Source organism: Lacerta agilis, chromosome 1 (genome assembly GCF_009819535.1).
Source record: "Lacerta agilis isolate rLacAgi1 chromosome 1, rLacAgi1.pri, whole genome shotgun sequence".
In the NCBI taxonomy this organism is placed as follows: domain Eukaryota; kingdom Metazoa; phylum Chordata; class Lepidosauria; order Squamata; family Lacertidae; genus Lacerta; species Lacerta agilis.
Window position 1 is genome coordinate 105,066,943 of NC_046312.1, and position 20,813 is coordinate 105,087,755.

Consider the following 20,813-nt stretch of genomic DNA (forward strand, 5'->3'; position numbering starts at 1 on the left):
AAGTTAAGAGACTTTCCATTTGCAAAATTGCCGTGCGGATCTGCTACCCCTCAGGCTGCCTGAACAGAACCCCAAGATGTTCAGCGAACAGGAAGTCAAAATAGAAAAGTAATAAGGACTGGGGTTGGGAGCAGGGAGGAAGGTGGTGATACGTCAAAACTATTTGGATGAGGAAGTATACACAGAGTCCATGAATCACTGAGATAGCTGACAGAAGGGGAGGCAGCAAAAAGGTCCAAAACTCATTTTACTGTATCAAGGATTCGCCACCATTTTTGTCATTTTATTTCCTGAAAAGGGCAAAAAGGAGAGAAAAAAAGGCCCCTATGACTATCAGACTTGAGATCTCAAGTGCATACTTTTATGTGGATATATCCAGATTTGTGCACAATTTGTTCTGGCTTGTAGTTTGCACAGTCTGCACCTAATACCGTTTACTCTCCTAGTATTTATTAGCATCCCATTTGCACCCAAATGAGATTAGGGCAGAGTATGCAGGATTATTTCATTATTTTAACCTCTCTGTGATACAGACAGGGTGTGGGGGTGTGAGAAAAACTTGCCCAAAGCCACCCAGTAATTTGTTCTACTTTGTGCTTTTTAGTACAATAACGGGTCCTTTAATAAAAACAGATACCAGTTTTACCATGATAGTACCACAGTTGTGTGGGTGAATGTTCAGCAGCACCTTCTTTCCCCACCCACACCTCTCACTTTCAGTCTTTGGTAAGAACTAAACTACATCAGGGGTCCCCAAACTAAGGCCTGCAGGCCAGATAAGGCCCAAATGATCCAATTATCCGGTCCACGATGACCCCCGCTGCCCGCCGCAGCCCGCTCTTACTGGCACAGCGCGGCTGCCCATCAGCGGGGTGCTGGAAATAGCTTGTGCGCATGCGCAAGCATCATTTTCGGCGCACTTCCAGGTTGGAGGAGGCCCATGTGCATGCGCACAAGCTATTTCCAGTGCTCCGCAGACCCAGAAGTGCGCTGGATATGATGCCTGTGCATGCACACAAGCTATTTCTGGCGTTCTGCTGACCCGGATGTGCGCCGGAAATAGTGTGTGCACACGCTTATGGGCACACGCTCCCCCGCCCTCTGCGTGATTGGCGCCGGAGAAACCAGCCCAAGGCTGGGTAAGTTTGCCAACCCCTGCTCTACATGCCAGTGTTGGTCTGCTTCACACATAAAACTAAGCCATGGTGTAGCCAACCTCAAGTTTTTTTCACAGACAAACAAACAATGGATTGTCTCTTCAGTGGAAGTACAAATGGGAATACAAAGAGGGTTGCAGAATAGGAGGGGTGGCTTCAGAATTGGGGGAGGGAGGAAGATCCAGACAGTTAACATGATGGTGCTCTATGTGCAAGGTTATGTTGTGAAGATTAAAACAGGGCTGAAAGGGGACTGCAGAATAGGAGAGAGAATTGGCTTCAGAAATGGGGGTGGGAAGGTGAAAAGGGAGCTTAGTAGCTGCATGCGGTGGGAAGGACTGGGGTTTACCATGCTTACCTCATAGTTAGGCAGGTTATCACTCTTTTCAGGAAGGCCCATGTAGCGTTCAGTATATATAGAATCTGGGGGGGGGGGAGAGGAGAGAGAATGCAAAGAAATATTGTAAAATGATATTATTTTAAGGGCAATTGGCATACAACATGCAAGCCAAGGAGGGAAAGAAGAAACAGACAAGATAAACCAAAGAAGAAAATAGAAACAAGTCGAGCGAGTAACCTGATCAGGAAATCAGATGTCAGTAGACACCAATTTCCAATCAGCAAGATTACCAGATGTAGCAGATAAAGCACTATTATTTTTTCACGATCAGCACCCTTTGGCCCTCCCAGGCTCTTATGAACTTATTAACCCAGTTACACAAACCCAACTCATTCATACTACACATTCACATTTTATTGCCTTGATATATTTCCATTTTTGTCAGAAAACTTCACCTGGGGGGAAAAAAGATGTCACGCACGTATCATATATAGACAGTTAACCCTTCTGCTTTCTGGCCTCCTAACCTGATACATCGGCTCATAACAAGCCATTTCCTCTACTTTTGCCACTTTGTCCTCATGACTGGGAGAAGATGGAGGCCTCCACTTTCCTAGGCTATTACAGCAATCAAGAACAAGCAGAACAGCTAAGTGTCTACAAACGCGGCAGATGGTCAATTAAGGTTTTTTTTGGGGGGGTTGGTTTTTTGCAAAGGCAAGGGATCAATCTCACCTAGCAATGTGCCCCCCTAAAAAAATCTCTTTCACCCCTCCACCTGAACTTTCCCCATTAATTAATAAGGAACAAATTTATATCCAGAAATTATCAAATGGGAGATAAAATTCAGCGAAATTCTGACGAGTGGGGTGGGGTTTTTGTTGAATGTATCTTACTTTTGAGGTGGTCAAGAGCTGTTCATGAACGTCCTTTCTATCATTCTACAAGTCATCTCTACAGTAGCCTGCACTCAGCAACTTTCCTGGGTTCCCCACAATTCCTGAAAACTTCCTGACATCCTCAGCTGGGCTTTCCTATAAGTAAAGAAGGCAGGGATACTTGCCTACTGCCATTCATTGCAGAAATATTTCTCTCTTTGTGCAAGCTAAAATGAAAGGCTTCCCTTAAAATCAGTGAGTACGTTGATCTCAGGTGTTCAGTATCCACCCTCCCCAGTGTTTCATATTTCAGTTGAAAACACCTGGGACAGCATAAGGCAACACCTGTCATAGGGCTTTTTTGAGATCATAGGCTGCTGGGAATGCTTCAGAAGAGCTGGAAAATGTTCAGTGGTAAGAAGAATAAATACACATGCACACTATCCAATCAGTGGCGGAGCTGCATGCTCCGGCACCGGGGGGTGGAGAGCAGGCGGGGGCGGGGCTGGCTGCCTTCGGAGGCGTGGTGCCCAGTGCGTGTGGGGGGCAGCCGCAATGGCACCCCACCGGTATCGCGCTAGCGGTGCGCCCCCCCCCGCACTCCTCTTCCTCCACCAGTGTATCCAATCACCTCACAATGATAAAATATAAATTCTAAAGCACCCCCTGCAAAACAAACAAACAGAAGAAAAACCGAAAGCCTCTTTTACGGACCAGGAAAGCTTTGGAGGGCAGGTTTCAGCACAGCACTACTTTTACCCTACAAATGTTCCCAGTCAAGTCTTCATACGCTGAAGCTTACCAATAGCCAGCGTGATATCGGACCCTTCACTCCACCATGCTACCATGCTGCTACCTCCTCCTACTCTTGCCTTTTCCTTAAAGGTAAAGACACAGGTCACTTCTGCCCTAAACCAGCATTTGCCAGATGTGTCTTATTTGGAGGTGGGGAAGTTCTCCAGTTTCAGTAAATTCCAACAGGTGGACACAATTGCAGGCAATTTGAAGGAGTGAATTGTTGCTTGTTCAGTCACGCTGCTTTTCACACCTGCTGAACAGGTTTTGGTATTGTTTCGAAAACCTGGAAAATCTTTTTTGACAGAGGTAACAGCAGGGCAAAGAAAGGTGTGTGCGATCGCACCACAGGAGGCCAAACCTTTCTTTCAATTTTATTTTCAAAAAGATTGACCGTCTCTGGTCTGCACAAACACAATACCACATTTGGAGTACTCCTGCTTCAGAAATTTCAACTAATGCTACCCTGATTGCACTGTGTAAGCACATGCAATTAGATCCGTAATGAAGTGTCCTAAAATGTTTGCGGGTTGAATTCGCTCCCACCGACCTAGTAGTAAATGCCACTCTATACAGCAGTGGTGCATTGAGGTGCCCTCCAATTGGTGCTGCCTCTCACGGGGGCAGTGGCATGATCAGGGGAGCTGTGGGTTTGTGCACACCGCTGCTACCAACCCTGCGCTCCTCTGACTCGATGCTTTGAAGGATGAAACAAATAGCAGCTTTCTGACATTCTTGTAATCTGGGATGATGTTGCTGCCATTCTGCCTTCACCTTACCCTCTGCTGAAGTGGGGAGAGTTTAAATAGTGCTTATATAAGGGGAAAGGTAGGGAACACTTAAAAAAAAAACCCTCACAAGCCCCATCTCCCAACAAATTTAGCCAAATCCTCCTCTTCCCTAGATTTCTAAAAAGAAACAAAAACCCAAAGCTAAGGAAATGGAACCCCTTTGGCTATCCCATAATTTGAATACTAGAGTTAAAGACATAGGTACAACAGGGCATTAAGTTTCACAACTCTGTTTCGGTAGATAATTTATTTTATTTAAAAAAAAACCCACCCTAATACCCTATCAAATCAGCAGTGACAAATTTCATAGCAGACGAGGATTAAATATAATGACCCCTCTTTTTAGAGCTCACTGTAAGTAGAAGTAAGTTAGTAGCAGTGCCAATGAATTTTATGACATTCAGAAATGATCCTGCAACACTTTGGAACACATGGCACTTTCGAGGAATGCAAATGCAGACATTTGCATTATAGTAAAATTTCAAATATTAAGTGATTTTGTGCCTTTTAAAGGTTAAGCAGATTATCTTCCTCTTCCACTTCCAAGTTGCTTTTTTTATGATCCAGAGACACTGTGTTAATACTTCACGTGAGTTCACGGCACTTTTAATTTTTCTGTTGTGAAAATTTTCGGATGAAGGGCAGTATACAAATTTAATAAGATAATATACCTATGAATATATATACGGTATATATCAGCTGCAAGTATGATTTTTGCAACGCTTTGCAGAGGAATTATCCATTTTATTTTGAAACAGAACATACCGTAAAATTGCCATCGTGACACGGGAGCAACAGCTATTCCACACTTGAACACACCACTTCCAGATCCGAGCACCATGGAGGTCACATATCCGCCATATGACTAGGAGAAAATAAATCCTATTGCTTAAAACACATCAAGAGTCCATTGTTGCTATTCTTACACACACACACACACACACACACACACACCCCTAGTGAAAGTGAGGTTGCCTTCTCCATTAACATCTTTTAAATAAATCTGAAAACGGTCTTATTCTTCCTGGCATTTGGTACCCAATATTTTTTTAGCAGACTTGTCGTTTGTTATATTTATGTCTGATGTTTGTTTATGATTACTCTAGGCTCCTTCTGGAGGAGAAATGGGATAAAAATGGTGATGGTATTATATCCCCCCCCCCTGCTCCCAATATTGCCAGTGTCCTTATGAGTTGAATTTTCTAATAGTACAGTTCTTTTATTAGCTGCTTGTGATTACGTATTTTACATCACCTTTTGTATACCACCTTGTAACATTTTGTGAAAAGCGGCATATAAATATATTAAATGAAACTAAGTTCGAAGCAATGGCGGTTGAAATAAAGGACACTTGCAGCCAAGCTAATGCTTATTAGGGCCTAGCTGCAGCAATGTTTTTTGCAATTACCTCAGGATCTCTTTATTCATTTAACTTGGTGATTACAAAGAGGGTTAACTTCAATACTTACCCAGCCCCAAATAGCTATTCTGCTCTCATCAACATAGCTGAATTTAGCAAATGCTCTAAGAAAAAGACAGAAAATAAATAAATGAGGTACACAGAAGCTCAAGAAAAAACACTACTTATTCTGCCCCTCCATTGCTCCCTAGCAGTTTTTAGCCCAACTGCCCCTTGTTCCCAGATAAATTACAAACATAATAAATTTTAAGCTTTGGTACATATGTCTATGGAACAAATCCTTTACTGCCCAAGATTATTTTCTGTATTACTTGTTTCCCAACATTTGCACTCTTTCATTCATTACTTTTATTTGTATGCCACTTTCCCACAAACAAAATCTTGCTCAAAGCAGCTTCCAGCTAAGAAACAGGAATGCATTTCAAACAAACACTAACAAAGTAATGATTTCATAGCAGCATAGCATAATAAGTACGTAAAGGTACCCCTGATCGTTAGGTCCAGTCGCGGACGACTCTCGGGTTGCGGCGCTCATCTCGCTCTATAGGCCGAGGGAGCCGGCGTTTGTCCGCAGACAGCTTCCAGGTCATGTGGCCAGCATGACTAAACTGCTTCTGGCGAACCAGAGCAGTGCACGGAAATGCCGTTTAACTTCCCGCCGGAGCGGTACCTATTTATCTACTTGCACTTTGATGTGCTTTTGAACTGCTAGGTGGGCAGGAGCTGGGACCGAGCAACGGGAGCTCACCCCGTCGCGGGGATTCGAACCGCCGACCTTCCGATTGCCAAGCCCTAAGCTCTGTGGTTTAGACCACGGAACATACAAAAGTCACTTTCCCACAACAAGATTACTTAAACATGCAGCATTAAAAGGAAAGGGTTGAGGTGTGCTTACCGGGCTGCCTCGATCTGATCTTCCACTTCATAGGTTCCAAGTCTTCGATATATTGCATGCATGATTTTGTCTCCTCGGTAGCCACTTCCCCTGCCATCAAAACTAGCCACAATAATCTCCTCTGTGCTTGCAAGGTATGTTGCCCAGTTAATCCGGTACGCATAATCTGCCTTCTGACTACAGGGTCCTGCATACCTGTAAAAAGAGTCACAGGTAAGCTTTCGCATGCTGCTTTATATTTGTTTCAGCATTACTAAATTTCTAAGCAAACAGGAAAATACAACTGAAATTTAAGATTTCAAGAACTACTTGGTTTGTCTGTACACTCTAGGAAATTGTCATTTGCCTTGCTTTCAACAGCTTGTGTCATACAGGGGTGGAGGGATTTTAGTTTTCTAAGTATTTATGTGGCCTTAGTAAGTACTTTACTGAAGGGTTTTATGAAGTTTTTATTTAACTGTAATGAGTCAAAGGAGAAATCCAACCGAAGCAATGAAGAGTAATTTGAGAACAACAGCTCTCGGTTTATTTTAAAACGCATCTATACAGAAGACCCCAGTGTTGTGCAGTATTTAAAACAACACTACTATTAAGTGAAATATAGTGAATATAATAAAAATGGAGGTTTCCATATGGCATTTCTGTGCTAATAACAATTTATGAACTGTGGGTCAGAATTTTAGCTTAGCTTGCTTTTTTGTAAAATAAGATGTTTCATTGGCCCAGATCCAGTGGAATCCTAATATTCAGCAACTATGATTCTTAGTTGAGCCAGTGTGGTGTAGTGGTTAAGAGCGGTAGACTCGTTATCTGGGGAACCGGGTTCGCGTCTCCACTCCTCCACATGCAGCTGCTGGGTGACCTTGGGCTTGTCACACTTCTCTGAAGTCTCTCAGCCCCATTCACCTCACAGAGTGTTTGTTGTGGGGGAGGAAGGGAAAGGAGAATGTTAGCCGCTTTGAGACTCCTTCGGGTAGTGAAAAGCGGGATATCAAATCCAAACTCTTCTTCTTCTTACCTAAATCACTTTTAGTCTTTGAACAAGTACAATAGTACTGCATTTAGCTACCTTTCAATGTGCAGTAGTTTGTTCCTGCTGCAAAACAAAGCATCTTTTGTTTTTAAATTTTCAATTAATCAATATATAAATTATCAACAAACTGATTTCCCCCCCCCATTCCCCGGGAACATGGCTACCAGGTAAGCCTTTCCAGAAGGTGGAGGTGAGTGACTGAAAACTGCAATCCCATTGGGGGGCTTGAGGAGCAGCAGGTGGCAGTAGCCATGGCAGGTGTGGCCCAGCTCAGCCATCAGGTGCACCGGCAATGGCAGAATGTCAAAGTTCCACTGAAGCCTAGCACTGACCCTAATGTCAAGGGAGACACAGGAATTGCTACCACCACCAAGATCTCGCTGTGTCAAAGGATTAGTGGTAGAGGCTACCATGAATACTTCCATGTGATCAGCTTGTGCCAACTGGCTCTTTAACAGTACACTCAAAATAACGATTCACAAGGCCAGCAGCTATTAACCCCTGAAAGTTCTGGAATCTAGTAGTATACCAAGGCATCAATGGAAGAACTATTCTTGCTTTTACTAAAGTAGTACCAGACTATTTCTAGATTTGCTTTTATGCTCCTTTTGAAGCAATGATTCTTCAGCATCAACTTCGTTGGACTGGTCATGTTGTTCGGATGCCCGATTATCATCTTCCAAAGCAACTACTCTATTCCGAACTTATAAATGGAAAGGTTAATGCTGGTGGTCAACAAAACAGGTTTAAAGACTCTCTCAAGGCAAATCTAAAAAAAATGTAGTGTAAACACCGACAACTGCAAAACACTGGCCTGTGAGCGCTCCAATAGAAAAACAGCCTTTACCAAATTTGTCATGGGCTTTGGAGACACTCAAACTCAGGATGAAAGGGAGAAATGTGCTAAAAGGAAGGCATTTTTGGCAAACCCTCACTGTGTTCAAATCCTGCCTGGAAACCTACGTCCCCACTGTGGAGGGATGTGTGGATCCAGAACTGGCCTCCATAGTCACTTATAGACTCACTATTAAAACCATGATCATGGAAGACAATCTTACTCAGCTACGAGTGATCGCTGAAGAAGAAGAAGGAAGAACTATTCTTGCTTGTACTGAAGTAGTACCAACTAGTTCTAGATATGCTTTTATGCAGCTTTCCAAAGTTTCTGCAATTAAAACATGCCAGCCATCTAAAAATCACCGCCATGTTATTCTTTCCACGTGTTGTCCTAAAAAACTATAGAACAGACTTCAGATTAGTTAACAATAACCACTTTCTTAAAAAGCAAAAGGCCTTGCTCACTACTGCTCATTGAAATTTTAAGTAGGCAAATAATTAATAATTCCAGTGATAATTCTGTAACACCATTAAGCTTTAAAAAAATGCAAACCAATAGAATCATAGAAAACCCAGTTACAACTAATGTATATTCCCTCAGAGAGTCAATTCTCAGCAAATATAGTATTTTTACTTTCATTGTACTATGAAAAGCAATTTTTTGTAATCTACAATTAGAAGAGGCAAGGTAATTAGAGAATTAGGGTAATTAGAGAAGAGAAGAATCCCTGGAAAAGACCCTGTTGTTGGAAAAGATGGAGGGCACAAGGAGAAGGGGACGACAGAGGATGAGATGGTTGGACAGTGTTCTCGAAGCGACTGGCATGAGTTTGGCCAAATTGTGGGAGGCAGTGGAGGATAGGGGTGCCTGGCATGCTCTGGTCCATGGGGTCATGAAGAGTCGGACACGACTGAACAACAACAACATGTGCAGAGATGTGTGGAGAAAGAAAGCAACCAAGAGCATATGTTCAAGATCCAGTGAATGTGCCTTTGTTATATTTCAGGATAAGTATGGGAGACTGTTTTTTTTAACCAATTGTGCAACACACAATACTATTTCCTGGTCCTCATATTCTTTTTTTTTTTTAAGTAACTATCAGTTGGCAATTGTTTTCTAGTTAAGAGTTTTTTCCACTGCACACAAGTGGCTTGATCTAGAGATCATATCTTGATGTCAGTAAGAATGTTTCAATTGATTTTAATAAGCTCAGGTCTACTTCTCAAGAGAATTAACAAACCAGCTGTTTTCAGCAGAATCCTGACTTCTTGTCCTCAAAGCTATTGAGCACCTCCTGTGTACATTGTTTCCTAATGATAGCAGTGAGTGCAATGGAAAATCAACACCTTCTAGGAATGTCACATTTAAGAACTTACCTGAGGCTACTTCTCATTGTTCTTTGTTATTGGCAGGCACTATTTATTGCTGACACAAAGGCAAGCTTAGCAAAAACAGCAGCAGCCTCACACAGTCCCTGCATCTTTTTTTCTTTTTCTTTTTTGTCTCATAGAGACACCAGGGAGGGTTGGAATCTTCTCCCAAGAGTAGGAAGGCCGGAATTCAATTGCTTGGAACTCAACCAAATATTTTGTTCTGATCATGTTCAACAGTATTTAGACATATACAGGTGAAACTCAAAAAAATTAGAATATCGTGGAAAAGTCCATTTATGTAAGCAATTGTTTTCATTAGCTACTGGAGTTTAATATATGAGATAGGCTCATGACATGCAAAGCGAGATATGTCAAGCCTTTGTCAAAACAAAATTAAAAATTAAAAAATTCCTTCCAGTAGCACCTTAGAGACCAACTAAGTTTGTTCTTGGTATGAGATACCTGAAGAAGTGTGCATGCACATGAAAGCTCGTTGGTCTCTAAGGTGCTACTGGAAGGATTTTTTTTTTTTTTTTACTATGGCAGACCAACACAGCTACCTGCCGGTAATGTCAAGCCTTTATTTGTTATAATTGTGATGATTATGGCATACAATTGATGAAAACCCCAAAGTTGAAATTGTTAATTTGGGGTTCTCATCAGCTGTACGCCATAATCATCACAATTATAACAAATAAAGGCTTGACATATCTCGCTTTGCATGTCATGAGTCTATCTCATATATTAGTTTCACCTTTTAAGTTGAATTACTGAAAGAAATGAACCTTTCCACGATATTCTAATTTTTTGAGTTTCACCTGTATTTATTTATTTATTGCATGGTAAGGAGGGGGGAAAAGAACATCTTCTGCCAATAGATTTAAAAGCCAGGAAGCAAGATAGCCACCATTTCCCCAAGATGTGGAAGCTCTGAAGGAGCCTCAATAGCTTGATGGAAGGCATATAACAGTAGAGTGTTCTTCCTGCATCAGCAACAACTAGGTATTTGATTACAAAGACATTTGAGTGCATGTAGACCTTCCCTTGCTGTAGAGCATGCAGTTTTCAAGAGAAATATTATCACCGTACATCAGAATATACAAGAGTTTAGCTCACATCTTAACATTAGCAGTCATGATGAATTTCTTTTCTGTAGTTGATGGGGATAACCCATTTTTGCTTTTGTTTTGGATTATTTAGAAAATATTTTCTTCTGCATTTCCCAAATCTTGATAAAAGAAACAGCCATAAAAAACTGCTTAGCAGCAGCACAAACAAGAAGCTTACAAAGCAATAATGCAAACTCTCAAATCAACCAAATATTCTCTCTTGGTTTCACTTCATCCATACACCTAAGTTTGGGGAGGCTGAGAGGCCTTCCTGGCAATTGCTTCACCTGTTGCTGCTGATCTGGCTGTCCTTGAGTAGCAGTATCTTATCAGCAAGGACCCCATGGGGCTTCGTAGGTCATTGATACAATGAAATAAGACACGTTGACTACATGAAAAATTGGTGGGTAGTTGTTGTTTAAAAGACCAAAATTGGCATTTATGTTTATATGATAGTCTTTGAAAGGGTTGCTAGTAAGCTATTTAGCTCCTCTTCTCCCTAAATTAGGGACGCAGGTGGCACTGTGGTCTAAACCACTGAGCCTAGGGCTTGCCAATCAGAAGGCCAATGGTTCACATTCCCGCAACAGGGTGAGTTCCCGTTGCTCGGTCCCTGCTCCTGCCAACCTAGCAGTTCGAAAGCATGTCAAAGTGCAAGTAGGTGAACAGGTACCACTCTGGCAGGAAGGTAAACGGTGTTTCTGTGTGCTGCTCTGGTTTGCCAGAAGCGGCTTAGTCATGCTGGCCACATGACTGTACGCCGGCTCCCTTGATCAATAAAGCAAGATGAGCGCCACAACCCCAGAGCCGTCCGCGACTGGACCTAATGGTCAGGGGTCCCTTTACTTTTACCTCTCCCTAAATTTTCATCTACTATCAGCCATTTCACCTAGTGGCAGCAGCAGGGACAACTACACTGGCCTGACTAAATGGCTCCTCGCCTCCCTGAACCATATCAAGTCAAGCTGATGATCATAAGAACAATTACGTTTGCTGTTTCATTTCACCGCCATACAGAATCCAGTTGGACAAGTAATAAAGTATAATATGGTCAAGTACGTCAACTTACACATCAATAAGCAGAGGATACTTCTTTGATGAAGACGAATCAAAGTGAGGAGGTAAGATCATTTGATACCAGAATGCTGAAAACAGGAATGAAAACATTTCACTGATGCAAATAACTGAAAGATGTACTCATATAAAAGAATGGACTTGTTTAGAGTGAGTTCCAATTCTGGCTTGAAGCAAAAGTCTACATTCTTAGACATAAGAATTTGGCCAAAACAAAATAAAAAATTCCTTCCAATAGCACCTTAGAGACCTACTAAGTATGTTCTTGGAATGAGCTTTCATGTGCATCTGAAGAAGTGTGCATGCAAACGAAAGCTCATACCAAGAACATACTTAGTTGGTCTCTAAGGTGCTACTGGAAGGAATTTTTTATTTTGTTTTGACTATGGCAGACCAACACGGCTACCTACCTGTAATAAGAATTTGGGCAAAGCATCTTGTACTTAAATACTACAGACTGAGCAAACTATTAATTTGGCAGTGAGGTTCCAATTTTGTATGACAACGCCCTAACATTTCTTCTGTTAGAGGGGAATCAGAGCGTTCTAAACTCCTGCAGCTCTGTTCTTCACTTGTATTTCATTCTAAAACAGGGACATCCATCAAAAGTTATGTGAAAGCCTTATGCCTAAAAATCCTGACAAGGCTATTGGAACAATATGAGAAAAATCTAGCCTTCTCATATTTTTATACTTCCAAGAACTGTAATATGGGTCAAACTGACCCAAGGTATGTTATGCAAATGCTTCAGTACCTGTAAACACACAGGATGGTATTGAGCATAACTAAGGTCAGGTTCCTTAATTTCAATGGGTCAACGCTAAGTAAAACTTAGCATTGAATACTGCCCACATATTCTCCAACCTCATCATTAGAGCCATTTCCATGCATGGAAATGCCTTCAATATAGAATAAGAGATCAAGAGTAATTCATTCGCCTACGTTTTTATGGGACACCTACATGACACAATTATGCGATCATTAGCATTTTTCCTCAGACCATAAAAAGTCTGAGATTCTCCAAAATGGAAAAGTAGCATAATCTCCACAGGCGTAGTTGTCTTCGGCATGACTCTTCCTTCTTATGAAAAAGGTTGGAGTTTTGCTGTATCGGGAAAGCAAACCTATCACAGCCCAGGACTTGTTCAATGGAACATTTGAAGTGGGTGCCATTTTATTTAACAGATATTTTAAATAGCATTATTATTATTTTTAAATTTTTATTCAATTTATACACCGCTCTATACCCGGAGGTCTCAGGGCTGTTCACAAACAAGACCACAACATATGAAATCAAACCAAAAACAATAACCCAATAAAAAAACAAAAAAGAACATTAAAGCTGCAGTCCTACCCATGTCTACTAAATTTACTGAATTCAATTGGGGGAGGGGAGTTGTGCAAGCTACTGAATTGATACTATGCATGGGTGTTGCAGAAAGAGATCATGTGCAGACTAAGAGAATGTTTATATGGAGGAAGTTTTTGTCTGTCACAACACAAACCTATCCCCACCCTGAAAAATCATGACTGGGCATGTAACATGAAAACAAGCATCAAGTTATGCTTAGGTGATATAACAACTTGAAAAGCATTGTAGTAGTAGTAGTAGTAGTAGTAATAATAATAATAATAATAATAATAATAATAATAATTTATTTCTACCCAGCCCATTTGGCTGGGTTTCCCCAGCCACTCTGGGCAGCTTTCAACAGAACAACAAAAACAGAATAAAACTTCAAACATTAAAAGCTTCCCTAAACAGGGCTGCCTTCAGATGTCTCCTAAAAGTCAGATAGTTTATTTCCTTGACATCTGATGGGAGGGCATACTGCAAGGCAGGCGCCACTGCTGAGAAGGCCCTCTGCCTGGTTCCCTGTAACCTTGCTTCTCGCAATGAGGGAACCTCTAGAAGGCCCCCGGCCCTCTGAATGATGGGGGTGGAGACGCTCCTTCAGGTATACTGGGCCGAGGCCATTTACAAATTCCTAGTATGCTCAGACATGACCCAAATACACCTTGATTGGACAAATGTCATGTGCTTGGCTTGGTAGATGTAGGATTGCCATCGAAAACCACCTAAAAACTTCCATTTGGCACTGGGCTGAGGATTAGTTTATTTGTTGTTAGCTTTGCCCTTCAATGACCCTCCTTTTTAAAAATGCTTTTATTCCTGGGTTGTTTGAGGTAACTGCTTAAAACGAGGGGATTACTGTTGTTTTTATTTTTAACATTGTTTTATGTTTTGTTAGCATCACTGCGTGACTCCTTCTGGAGGTGATAGCAGGATATAAATTTGGTATAAATTAAAAACAATACTTTTTTTTTTAGAGATTTCAGTGGAGGTGGGGGTATGGGGAAATATACTCAAGATAGGAGTTTTTGTTTTATATAGCCAAGATGTAATTGAACTCTGTATTTTATCTAGGAGAGAGCAACATTCTTTCTCTAAATAGGATTCTTGGCTATATTTCGACTGAAAGTTACTGTAATTCAAAACATGCTGAGCTCAAATGTCTGGACCTGTGTAGGAAAGCAAAGAAATTTATCTTACCCATTAGCTTCTACCCTGGAGAGGTGTAGCAGTAAGACAAAGAAGGATAAGGTAAAGTTGAGCATACATTTTACTGTGAATTTTTCCTAATCAACACATTTTTGTATGCAGTTTTGACTAATGTACACATTTTTGCAAGCAAATGTTGTTAATATAATGTACTTCTTTGTGTTATTTTCACCATTCTTGTAATATATGCACTTTTGTAAGTGTTGAAGGACTTCATCACAAATTTCAGATAAGTGCAAATTTCGAAGGAAGGATGTTTTGGTTCTCATATTACTTCAGAAAGTGCAAATTTGACAGGTTTGGCTTTAAATTCAAACTCCCATCCCTAGTTCCACATCAAACGAGGAAATGCAGCTTCACCTTCTCTTCAGAAACAGCACTGAACATTAAATGTGAGTGAGTTCTTTTTAACAAAAGTGACTGATAAATACATTGCAAAATCAGGACCTCAAAAATTCTGAATGCACATCTATTTCATGATAAATCTGAAGAAGTAAAAAAAAAATCACAATCAAAAACTTCAGGTTTAAAGTTACAACTGGTTTGTAAACTTACTTTCTTCATGCAATGTGATGTTCTTTAGTATTTTAGAGGGCATCTGGACATTCTTCTGCATATTATCAAATTCAGTGTTGTTTTCCAGGTACTTAATAACTACACACGAAACAGATGAATATGGGAGATGAGTTTACATATAGGCAAATAATACTTTTAAAATCCAAAGTTCTACAACCTGGAGAGCAGTACCATAAGTTGTGTCTACAGAGCCAGGAGGGATGTGGGTGGTGCTGTGGTCTAAACCACAGAGCCTAGGGCTTGCCAATCGGAAGGTCGGCAGTTTGAATCCCCACGACGGGGTGAGCTCCCGCTGCTTGGTCCAGCTCCTGCCAACCTAGCTGTTCAAAAGCATGTCAAAGTGCAAGTAGATAAATAGGTACTGCTCTGGCGGGAAGGTAAACGGCGTTTCCGTGTGCTGCTCTGGTTCGCCAGAAGTGGCTTAGTCATGCTGGCCACATGACCCGGAAGCTGTACGCTAGCTCCCTTGGCCAGTAACACGAGATAAGTGCTGCAACCCCAGAGTCATCTGTGACTGGACCTAACAGTCAGAGGTACCTTTACCTTTACCTTTACCTTTATGGAGCCAGGAGCAGAGGAATTAGCAATAGAAAGAACGATCTGAACTCCTTCCTACCAATACAACCCCCTTCCTTACCCATTCCTAGAGCATTCAAGATCTAAGGAACAGGCTCACAAATATGAGCCTAACTGGCAACCACCCCAGCTTGCCAGTTCACACATAAAGGGATTTTCTCCACAGTCACTTCTCCCTGTCCACTTTGTTAATTGCTATCAGAGATTTAGTCTCTGTGCCAGTATGTGATATATATATTATTTAGTCAGTCCATTCCAGCACCAAAATGCATAGGAGTTCCTCACATGAGCTACACTAAAAAGGAATTTATCACTCTGCCAGTTTCCTTTCCCAACCCCTGGCTTTTGGTTATGCCACCAATAGGCCATCAAAAAGGGAAGTTGCCAAGTTGGGCACTTCCTCCTGCCATCCCCACCCCACCCCAAATCATATTATATCACTAGATTTACACCTCTAAGAATGCAGTCCTAATGAAAGTTCCTTGAGAAACCCACCGCTCATCAAACTTCCAAACCAACATGCATTGGATTAAACCAGGGGCTGGAGAACCTCAGATCTCGGTGCCATATTAGCCCTATGGAGCTCTCTATGCAGCCCCTGGGACTCTCCCTATGCCATGCCTCCTCCCCAGGCCACAGATTTCACTGGTGCTGCAGGACTCCAGGTCCTCCTTCAAGTGCTTTTGCCTGGCCTCTAGTGTGTCTTGCTGTTGTGATGGCTATTTCCTGCCTGAATGCAGAATGGAAAGATCCGTGATAGAGCAGAAACATCTGATTTATGTGTGGCTGAACGCATGTCACCTCCATTGCTCCACCCACTTTTGCCTGTGGTCCCACCCATCCTGCAACACCCACCCCTGCAAAGGTTCCTTATTAGTAGTTTTGTTTCCCCCACTACTGTGTGAGTCTGCTTCCCATATGTTGTAATATGAGTCCATTTCAACAGAAGCAGCTTGCCCAGTGGGGTGGAGCTACAATGCCGGCTTCTTGGCAGTGGTGTTGCCACTGCCTACCAGGACGGAATGAGGGAGAGGCAAGGAACATGCAGCCACACAGGCAGGAGAATCAGGCTGGCTCTGCCAGTGGGCTTGTGGGCTTGCAGAGCCCCAGCCTCACCATTGCCTCATCCCTTCCCCTGTTCCGTTTGGTGTAAGCAGCTATGGCACCACGGCCAGGAAGCTAGCATTGCAGCTCTACCCCACCATGCAAGCAGGCTCTGCATTGCACATGTGTTCTTATGCGCTACTGCTGCATTGTCATATCTAATCGACTGCAGTGATTGCCTCTAATTTGATGTTACTGGTCCCACTGACTTTGTTTGTCGCTTCTGTACTCAAAAGCGAGACCATTATGTTTGATTAACCTCAGAGAAGTATGCATAGGATTACAGCCCAAGTCATTCTACCAGCAGATGGTAAACACCCACAGATTTCTATGCATTTGCAGATGTCTAAAACAGAAACAGAAAAGTACCTGCATCTGTACTGCTGTTGAGCAAGGTGAAAGATGGCACACCAGGACCTGTTATGAACAGAGTGTTAAAAACTCAAGTCATTTTCCATTCTTTTAAATCAAGGCATTAACTGAGAGTTTTACACAACTTAAGCCAAACCCTTTGCTCAGGCAGGGGCCTAGTCTGGGGGAAAATATAGAGAGAGTGAGGGAAACTTTGCCTCAATGCTTTTTCCAATTGTTTCAAGGTGACAATTTCCCTTCAGCCTTTTTTCTGCTTCCCAAAATTTGTATCTCAATCTCCCCCCCCCCACCCCCATTCTAGGCAGCAGGAGGAGAAACAACACTTCACTGGGTAGCTCTTCTCATTGCTCAGCACTTTTTTTTTAGAAATGATGTCCAAGGTGCACACATTAGCCAGCGAAATGTGTTGTAGGTTGAATCCTGGGGAAATATGCAGCATTTGCTTTGACAGTATGTGTGGAGGTGTGTGTTGGGGGTAACACTGTACAGCTGGTTAAATAAATTTCATCAGTATAACAAAATTGAGCTAGGGTAACCAGATGCAAAAAATGATAAGTCTCCTACACAATTATTCACAGAACCATAGAATCATTGCATTGGAAGGGACCCTGAGGGTAATCTAGTCCCATCTCCCTGCAATGCAGGGATCTCAACTAGATCATACATGACAGATGGCCATCCGACTTCTGCTTGAAAACTTCCAAGGAAGGCAAGCACACCGATAGATCAGTAGGTAGAGCATGAGACTCTTCATCTCAGGGTTGTGGATCCAAGCCCCACATTGGGCAAAAGATTCCTGCACTGAAGGGGGGGTTTGGACTAGATGACCCCTTTGACCCCTTCCAACTCTACAATTCTGTGATTCTATGACTTCTCGTGGAAGTCTGTTCTACTGTTGAACAGGTGCAAGAGCTCTGTCCTTTTTTTTTTTGGTGCTATATGTCTAGTTGAATGTTTTTCTTCCTTCTATTAAGGCTAAAGAACAGCCAATTTGCTTTTCCCCCTTATGATTAATATAAATAAGCCTTCCGCAAACTTGGCCCTCCAGATGTTTTGAGACTACAATTCCCATCATCCCCGACCACTGGTCCTGTTAGCTAGGGATGATGGGAGTTGTAGGCCAAAAACATCTGTGGGGCCGAGTTTGAGGAAGCCTGATATAAATATTTTGGTCCCGCCCCCCCCCTCTGGATAATTCATCGTAGGGGTGTCTGGAGCTGTAAAAATTCAAAAAGGATAAATGCTTGGCAACACAGCCAAAAGTCAAATGCAGGTAACATGTGGATAGCCAATGAGGTGCCCTCTGGATTTAGCTAGACCTCAAGGCCCATCAGCCCTGACCATTGACTATGTTGGCAGAGACAAACAACATCTGGAGAGGTCACCAGGCTGGCTGTCCCTGCACTAAGTTTTTGAAATTGTGGCCATGATCCAGACAGCACATGAACCAAGGATGCTCCCTGCAAAAGCAGCTACTCATGGTGCACTAGACCCTGTGTCAGAGGATACACTGATTGAAAAGATGTTGATGTTGCATATCCCTATTCCCTCTTATGTCTGATATTCTGAGGCTTGGATCTGGACCAAAAATCAGAATTAGAGGGAACAGGGATACACAACATCATCCTCTATGATTGGCAAGTAATAGAAGGATTGGCTAGACCTGGTATAAGCAATGGGGTCCAAGTGTTGTCACACTTATATCAGATAGGGTAGGTTGTACTCACCATAGCAATTCAGTGTATAGTATCTTCCATTTCTGCTGAAGGATGCTGAATAATACTGACATCTTTCTTTGTTTAGATAACAGCTAATGCATGTTTGATTAAAATCATTTAATGCTATTCTGCAAAAAAAGATTTAAAAAAGATTAACTAGAAGTTAGTTTCATTAAATCACAATTATGAAGAGCTCCACCCAAATTGGCTTGAATTAACTCTATTTCAGTTTAAAAGGTTACACAACTGGCAACACTTCTTTCTATCTTGTCCTGTTTTCAACTGGATATTAAAGTAAGAATTAACTACTGTAGCACAACTGTTCCATTATTAACAGGAGTGGCTAATCTCCATGGGATGATCTGGCTCCCTAAAGCAAATTTTATGCCCCTTCCAATACCCAATGATTTGGGGGGCTACAGCAAAAACACACACATACACACAGTGCTGAAATGTGCTGAGAAGTTTAAGCCTTTTTGCCCCATGCCTTGACTGAGATGCAAATTGCCCCCCATCCTTGCCTGCAGATTATTGTCCTTCTCCTCGCTTATCAATCAGGAGACAGCAAATGCACAGGAAGACCTATGCCAAACCCAGAAAGCCCAGGCCAGCACCTCCACAAGAATACATAAAAGAGCAAGAAATTGTTTCCGGAAGTCCAACATCCAGGGTAGGAAAAGGTTCACACCCATGGTGGGCAGGGGATTTCTTGCTCCCAGGATTGGTTCCCAGCCCTTGGTCCTACAGTAAGGAGCTGCCTCCTCCAGAAGAAAACAAGGAGACTGCCTCTGGGTGCCATAGAGTGGGTCCCTGCAAGCCAGCTGGCTTCCTTCACATTGAATAATTTCTGGTTTTGCATGCTTATCTCTTTTTGCATGCTTTTCTTTCAAAGTTTTGCTACTGGTATATTATTTTCAGCTGCATGAAGAACTTTCTGTCTCCATGGTGTTCCAAGTTCCTCCATGTTGTGCCATCTGTATCACAGTAAACATGCTTTTCATTCCTTTGCTGAATCATTTGAGAGCTACAGCAACCTTCTTCCCATTGAAGATCACTCCATTACTACATGGCAAATGTGGATTTCTAAGATAGCCATGCACCCACCTGCTAGCAGTTCATTACAGCACATATTTAGCTAGCTAACCTATGACTGTGTCGTGTTAAACCTCATCACTCAGATCCTACACATACAGCAAAACGAAGCAAAAACAGCCATGCAATTTCCCATTATGCAAAGTCCATCAAATCTTGACACCATATGCTGTTACATTTATAACAGAACACATTCCAAAGACGAACCCTATTTGGCTATCAGAAATACAGGGTTGTGTTCAGAGGTGCTCTTCTGTGAGTGGAAGGCCTCTTTGCACAGGTGTTGGGGTGGGCTTTTTCTGATGTACTGTCAGATCGTTCCATGAGAAAAGGGAACTGAAATCCAGCAGAAGGTTAGTGCAACAAAGCTTCACACGAAATATTGCACCAGAGTATTGTATGAAGTCTGAAGATCCATGGCTGCATCAAGTATGTCTTGCATGAAATCTTCCACTTCTTGGGTATTTCTAGATCAAACCCACTGACTGACCAGACCAAAGGATCATAAAATACCCCATTCTGAACATGGCCAGGCCTCAGTCATTAACAGCCTTCTGCGTGTATCCCAAGCTCCTTAACTTATCATGTTCTGTAGAGCAGATGGAGTAAACTTCAAAACATTCTCAGATCATTATCACAGCTTCAAAAATATCAAGACAAAACAAGCTATCTTGGTTTAATGCTAAAAATAACTTTCTAAAACTAAAAATATGATATTGTCTTAAAGAAAAAATATCATATTGGGTTACAATTAAAATGTGGTGAAGAGGAATCTTACTTATACAGATGTCTTCCTCCTGGCGTATTTTCAAATTCATTACTGATAAAGTATCTGTGAAACAAGCAAACAAGTTACCAACTGACTGATTGATCAATAAATCGTGAAATCACCATTCCAATTATAAGAATTGCCTGAGGTGACACACAAAATATGAAATTATTCAAATGCACAAGACAGTTATAAAATCAACCTACATATAATACCTTACCATAGAAATGCTGTAAGACTAACTTGCATTGGCAAAGTTTGTTTTTATCATTGCTAAGGTAATTCTAAACCGGGAAAAAGAAAGAAAGGACTGCACTAGATCCCATAAAGAATGCAGAAG

The 20,813-nt window shown here is 41.9% G+C and overlaps 1 protein-coding gene across 1 annotated transcript in view; it reads right to left on the reverse strand.

Moving 5' to 3' along the window:
- The window catches only part of DPP4 (dipeptidyl peptidase 4), a 52,941-nt gene that overhangs the window by 8,492 nt on the left and 23,636 nt on the right, over nucleotides 1-20,813 (reverse strand). Inside the window, exons 15-23 of the mRNA XM_033165953.1 lie at nucleotides 20,483-20,536; nucleotides 18,622-18,740; nucleotides 16,892-16,939; nucleotides 14,822-14,920; nucleotides 11,699-11,774; nucleotides 6,277-6,471; nucleotides 5,431-5,485; nucleotides 4,727-4,826; nucleotides 1,516-1,580 (exon numbers count right to left, since the gene is read on the reverse strand). Of these exons, the coding sequence (XP_033021844.1) occupies nucleotides 1,516-1,580; nucleotides 4,727-4,826; nucleotides 5,431-5,485; nucleotides 6,277-6,471; nucleotides 11,699-11,774; nucleotides 14,822-14,920; nucleotides 16,892-16,939; nucleotides 18,622-18,740; nucleotides 20,483-20,536 (811 nt within the window). The remainder of the gene's footprint in view (nucleotides 1-1,515; nucleotides 1,581-4,726; nucleotides 4,827-5,430; nucleotides 5,486-6,276; nucleotides 6,472-11,698; nucleotides 11,775-14,821; nucleotides 14,921-16,891; nucleotides 16,940-18,621; nucleotides 18,741-20,482; nucleotides 20,537-20,813) is intronic.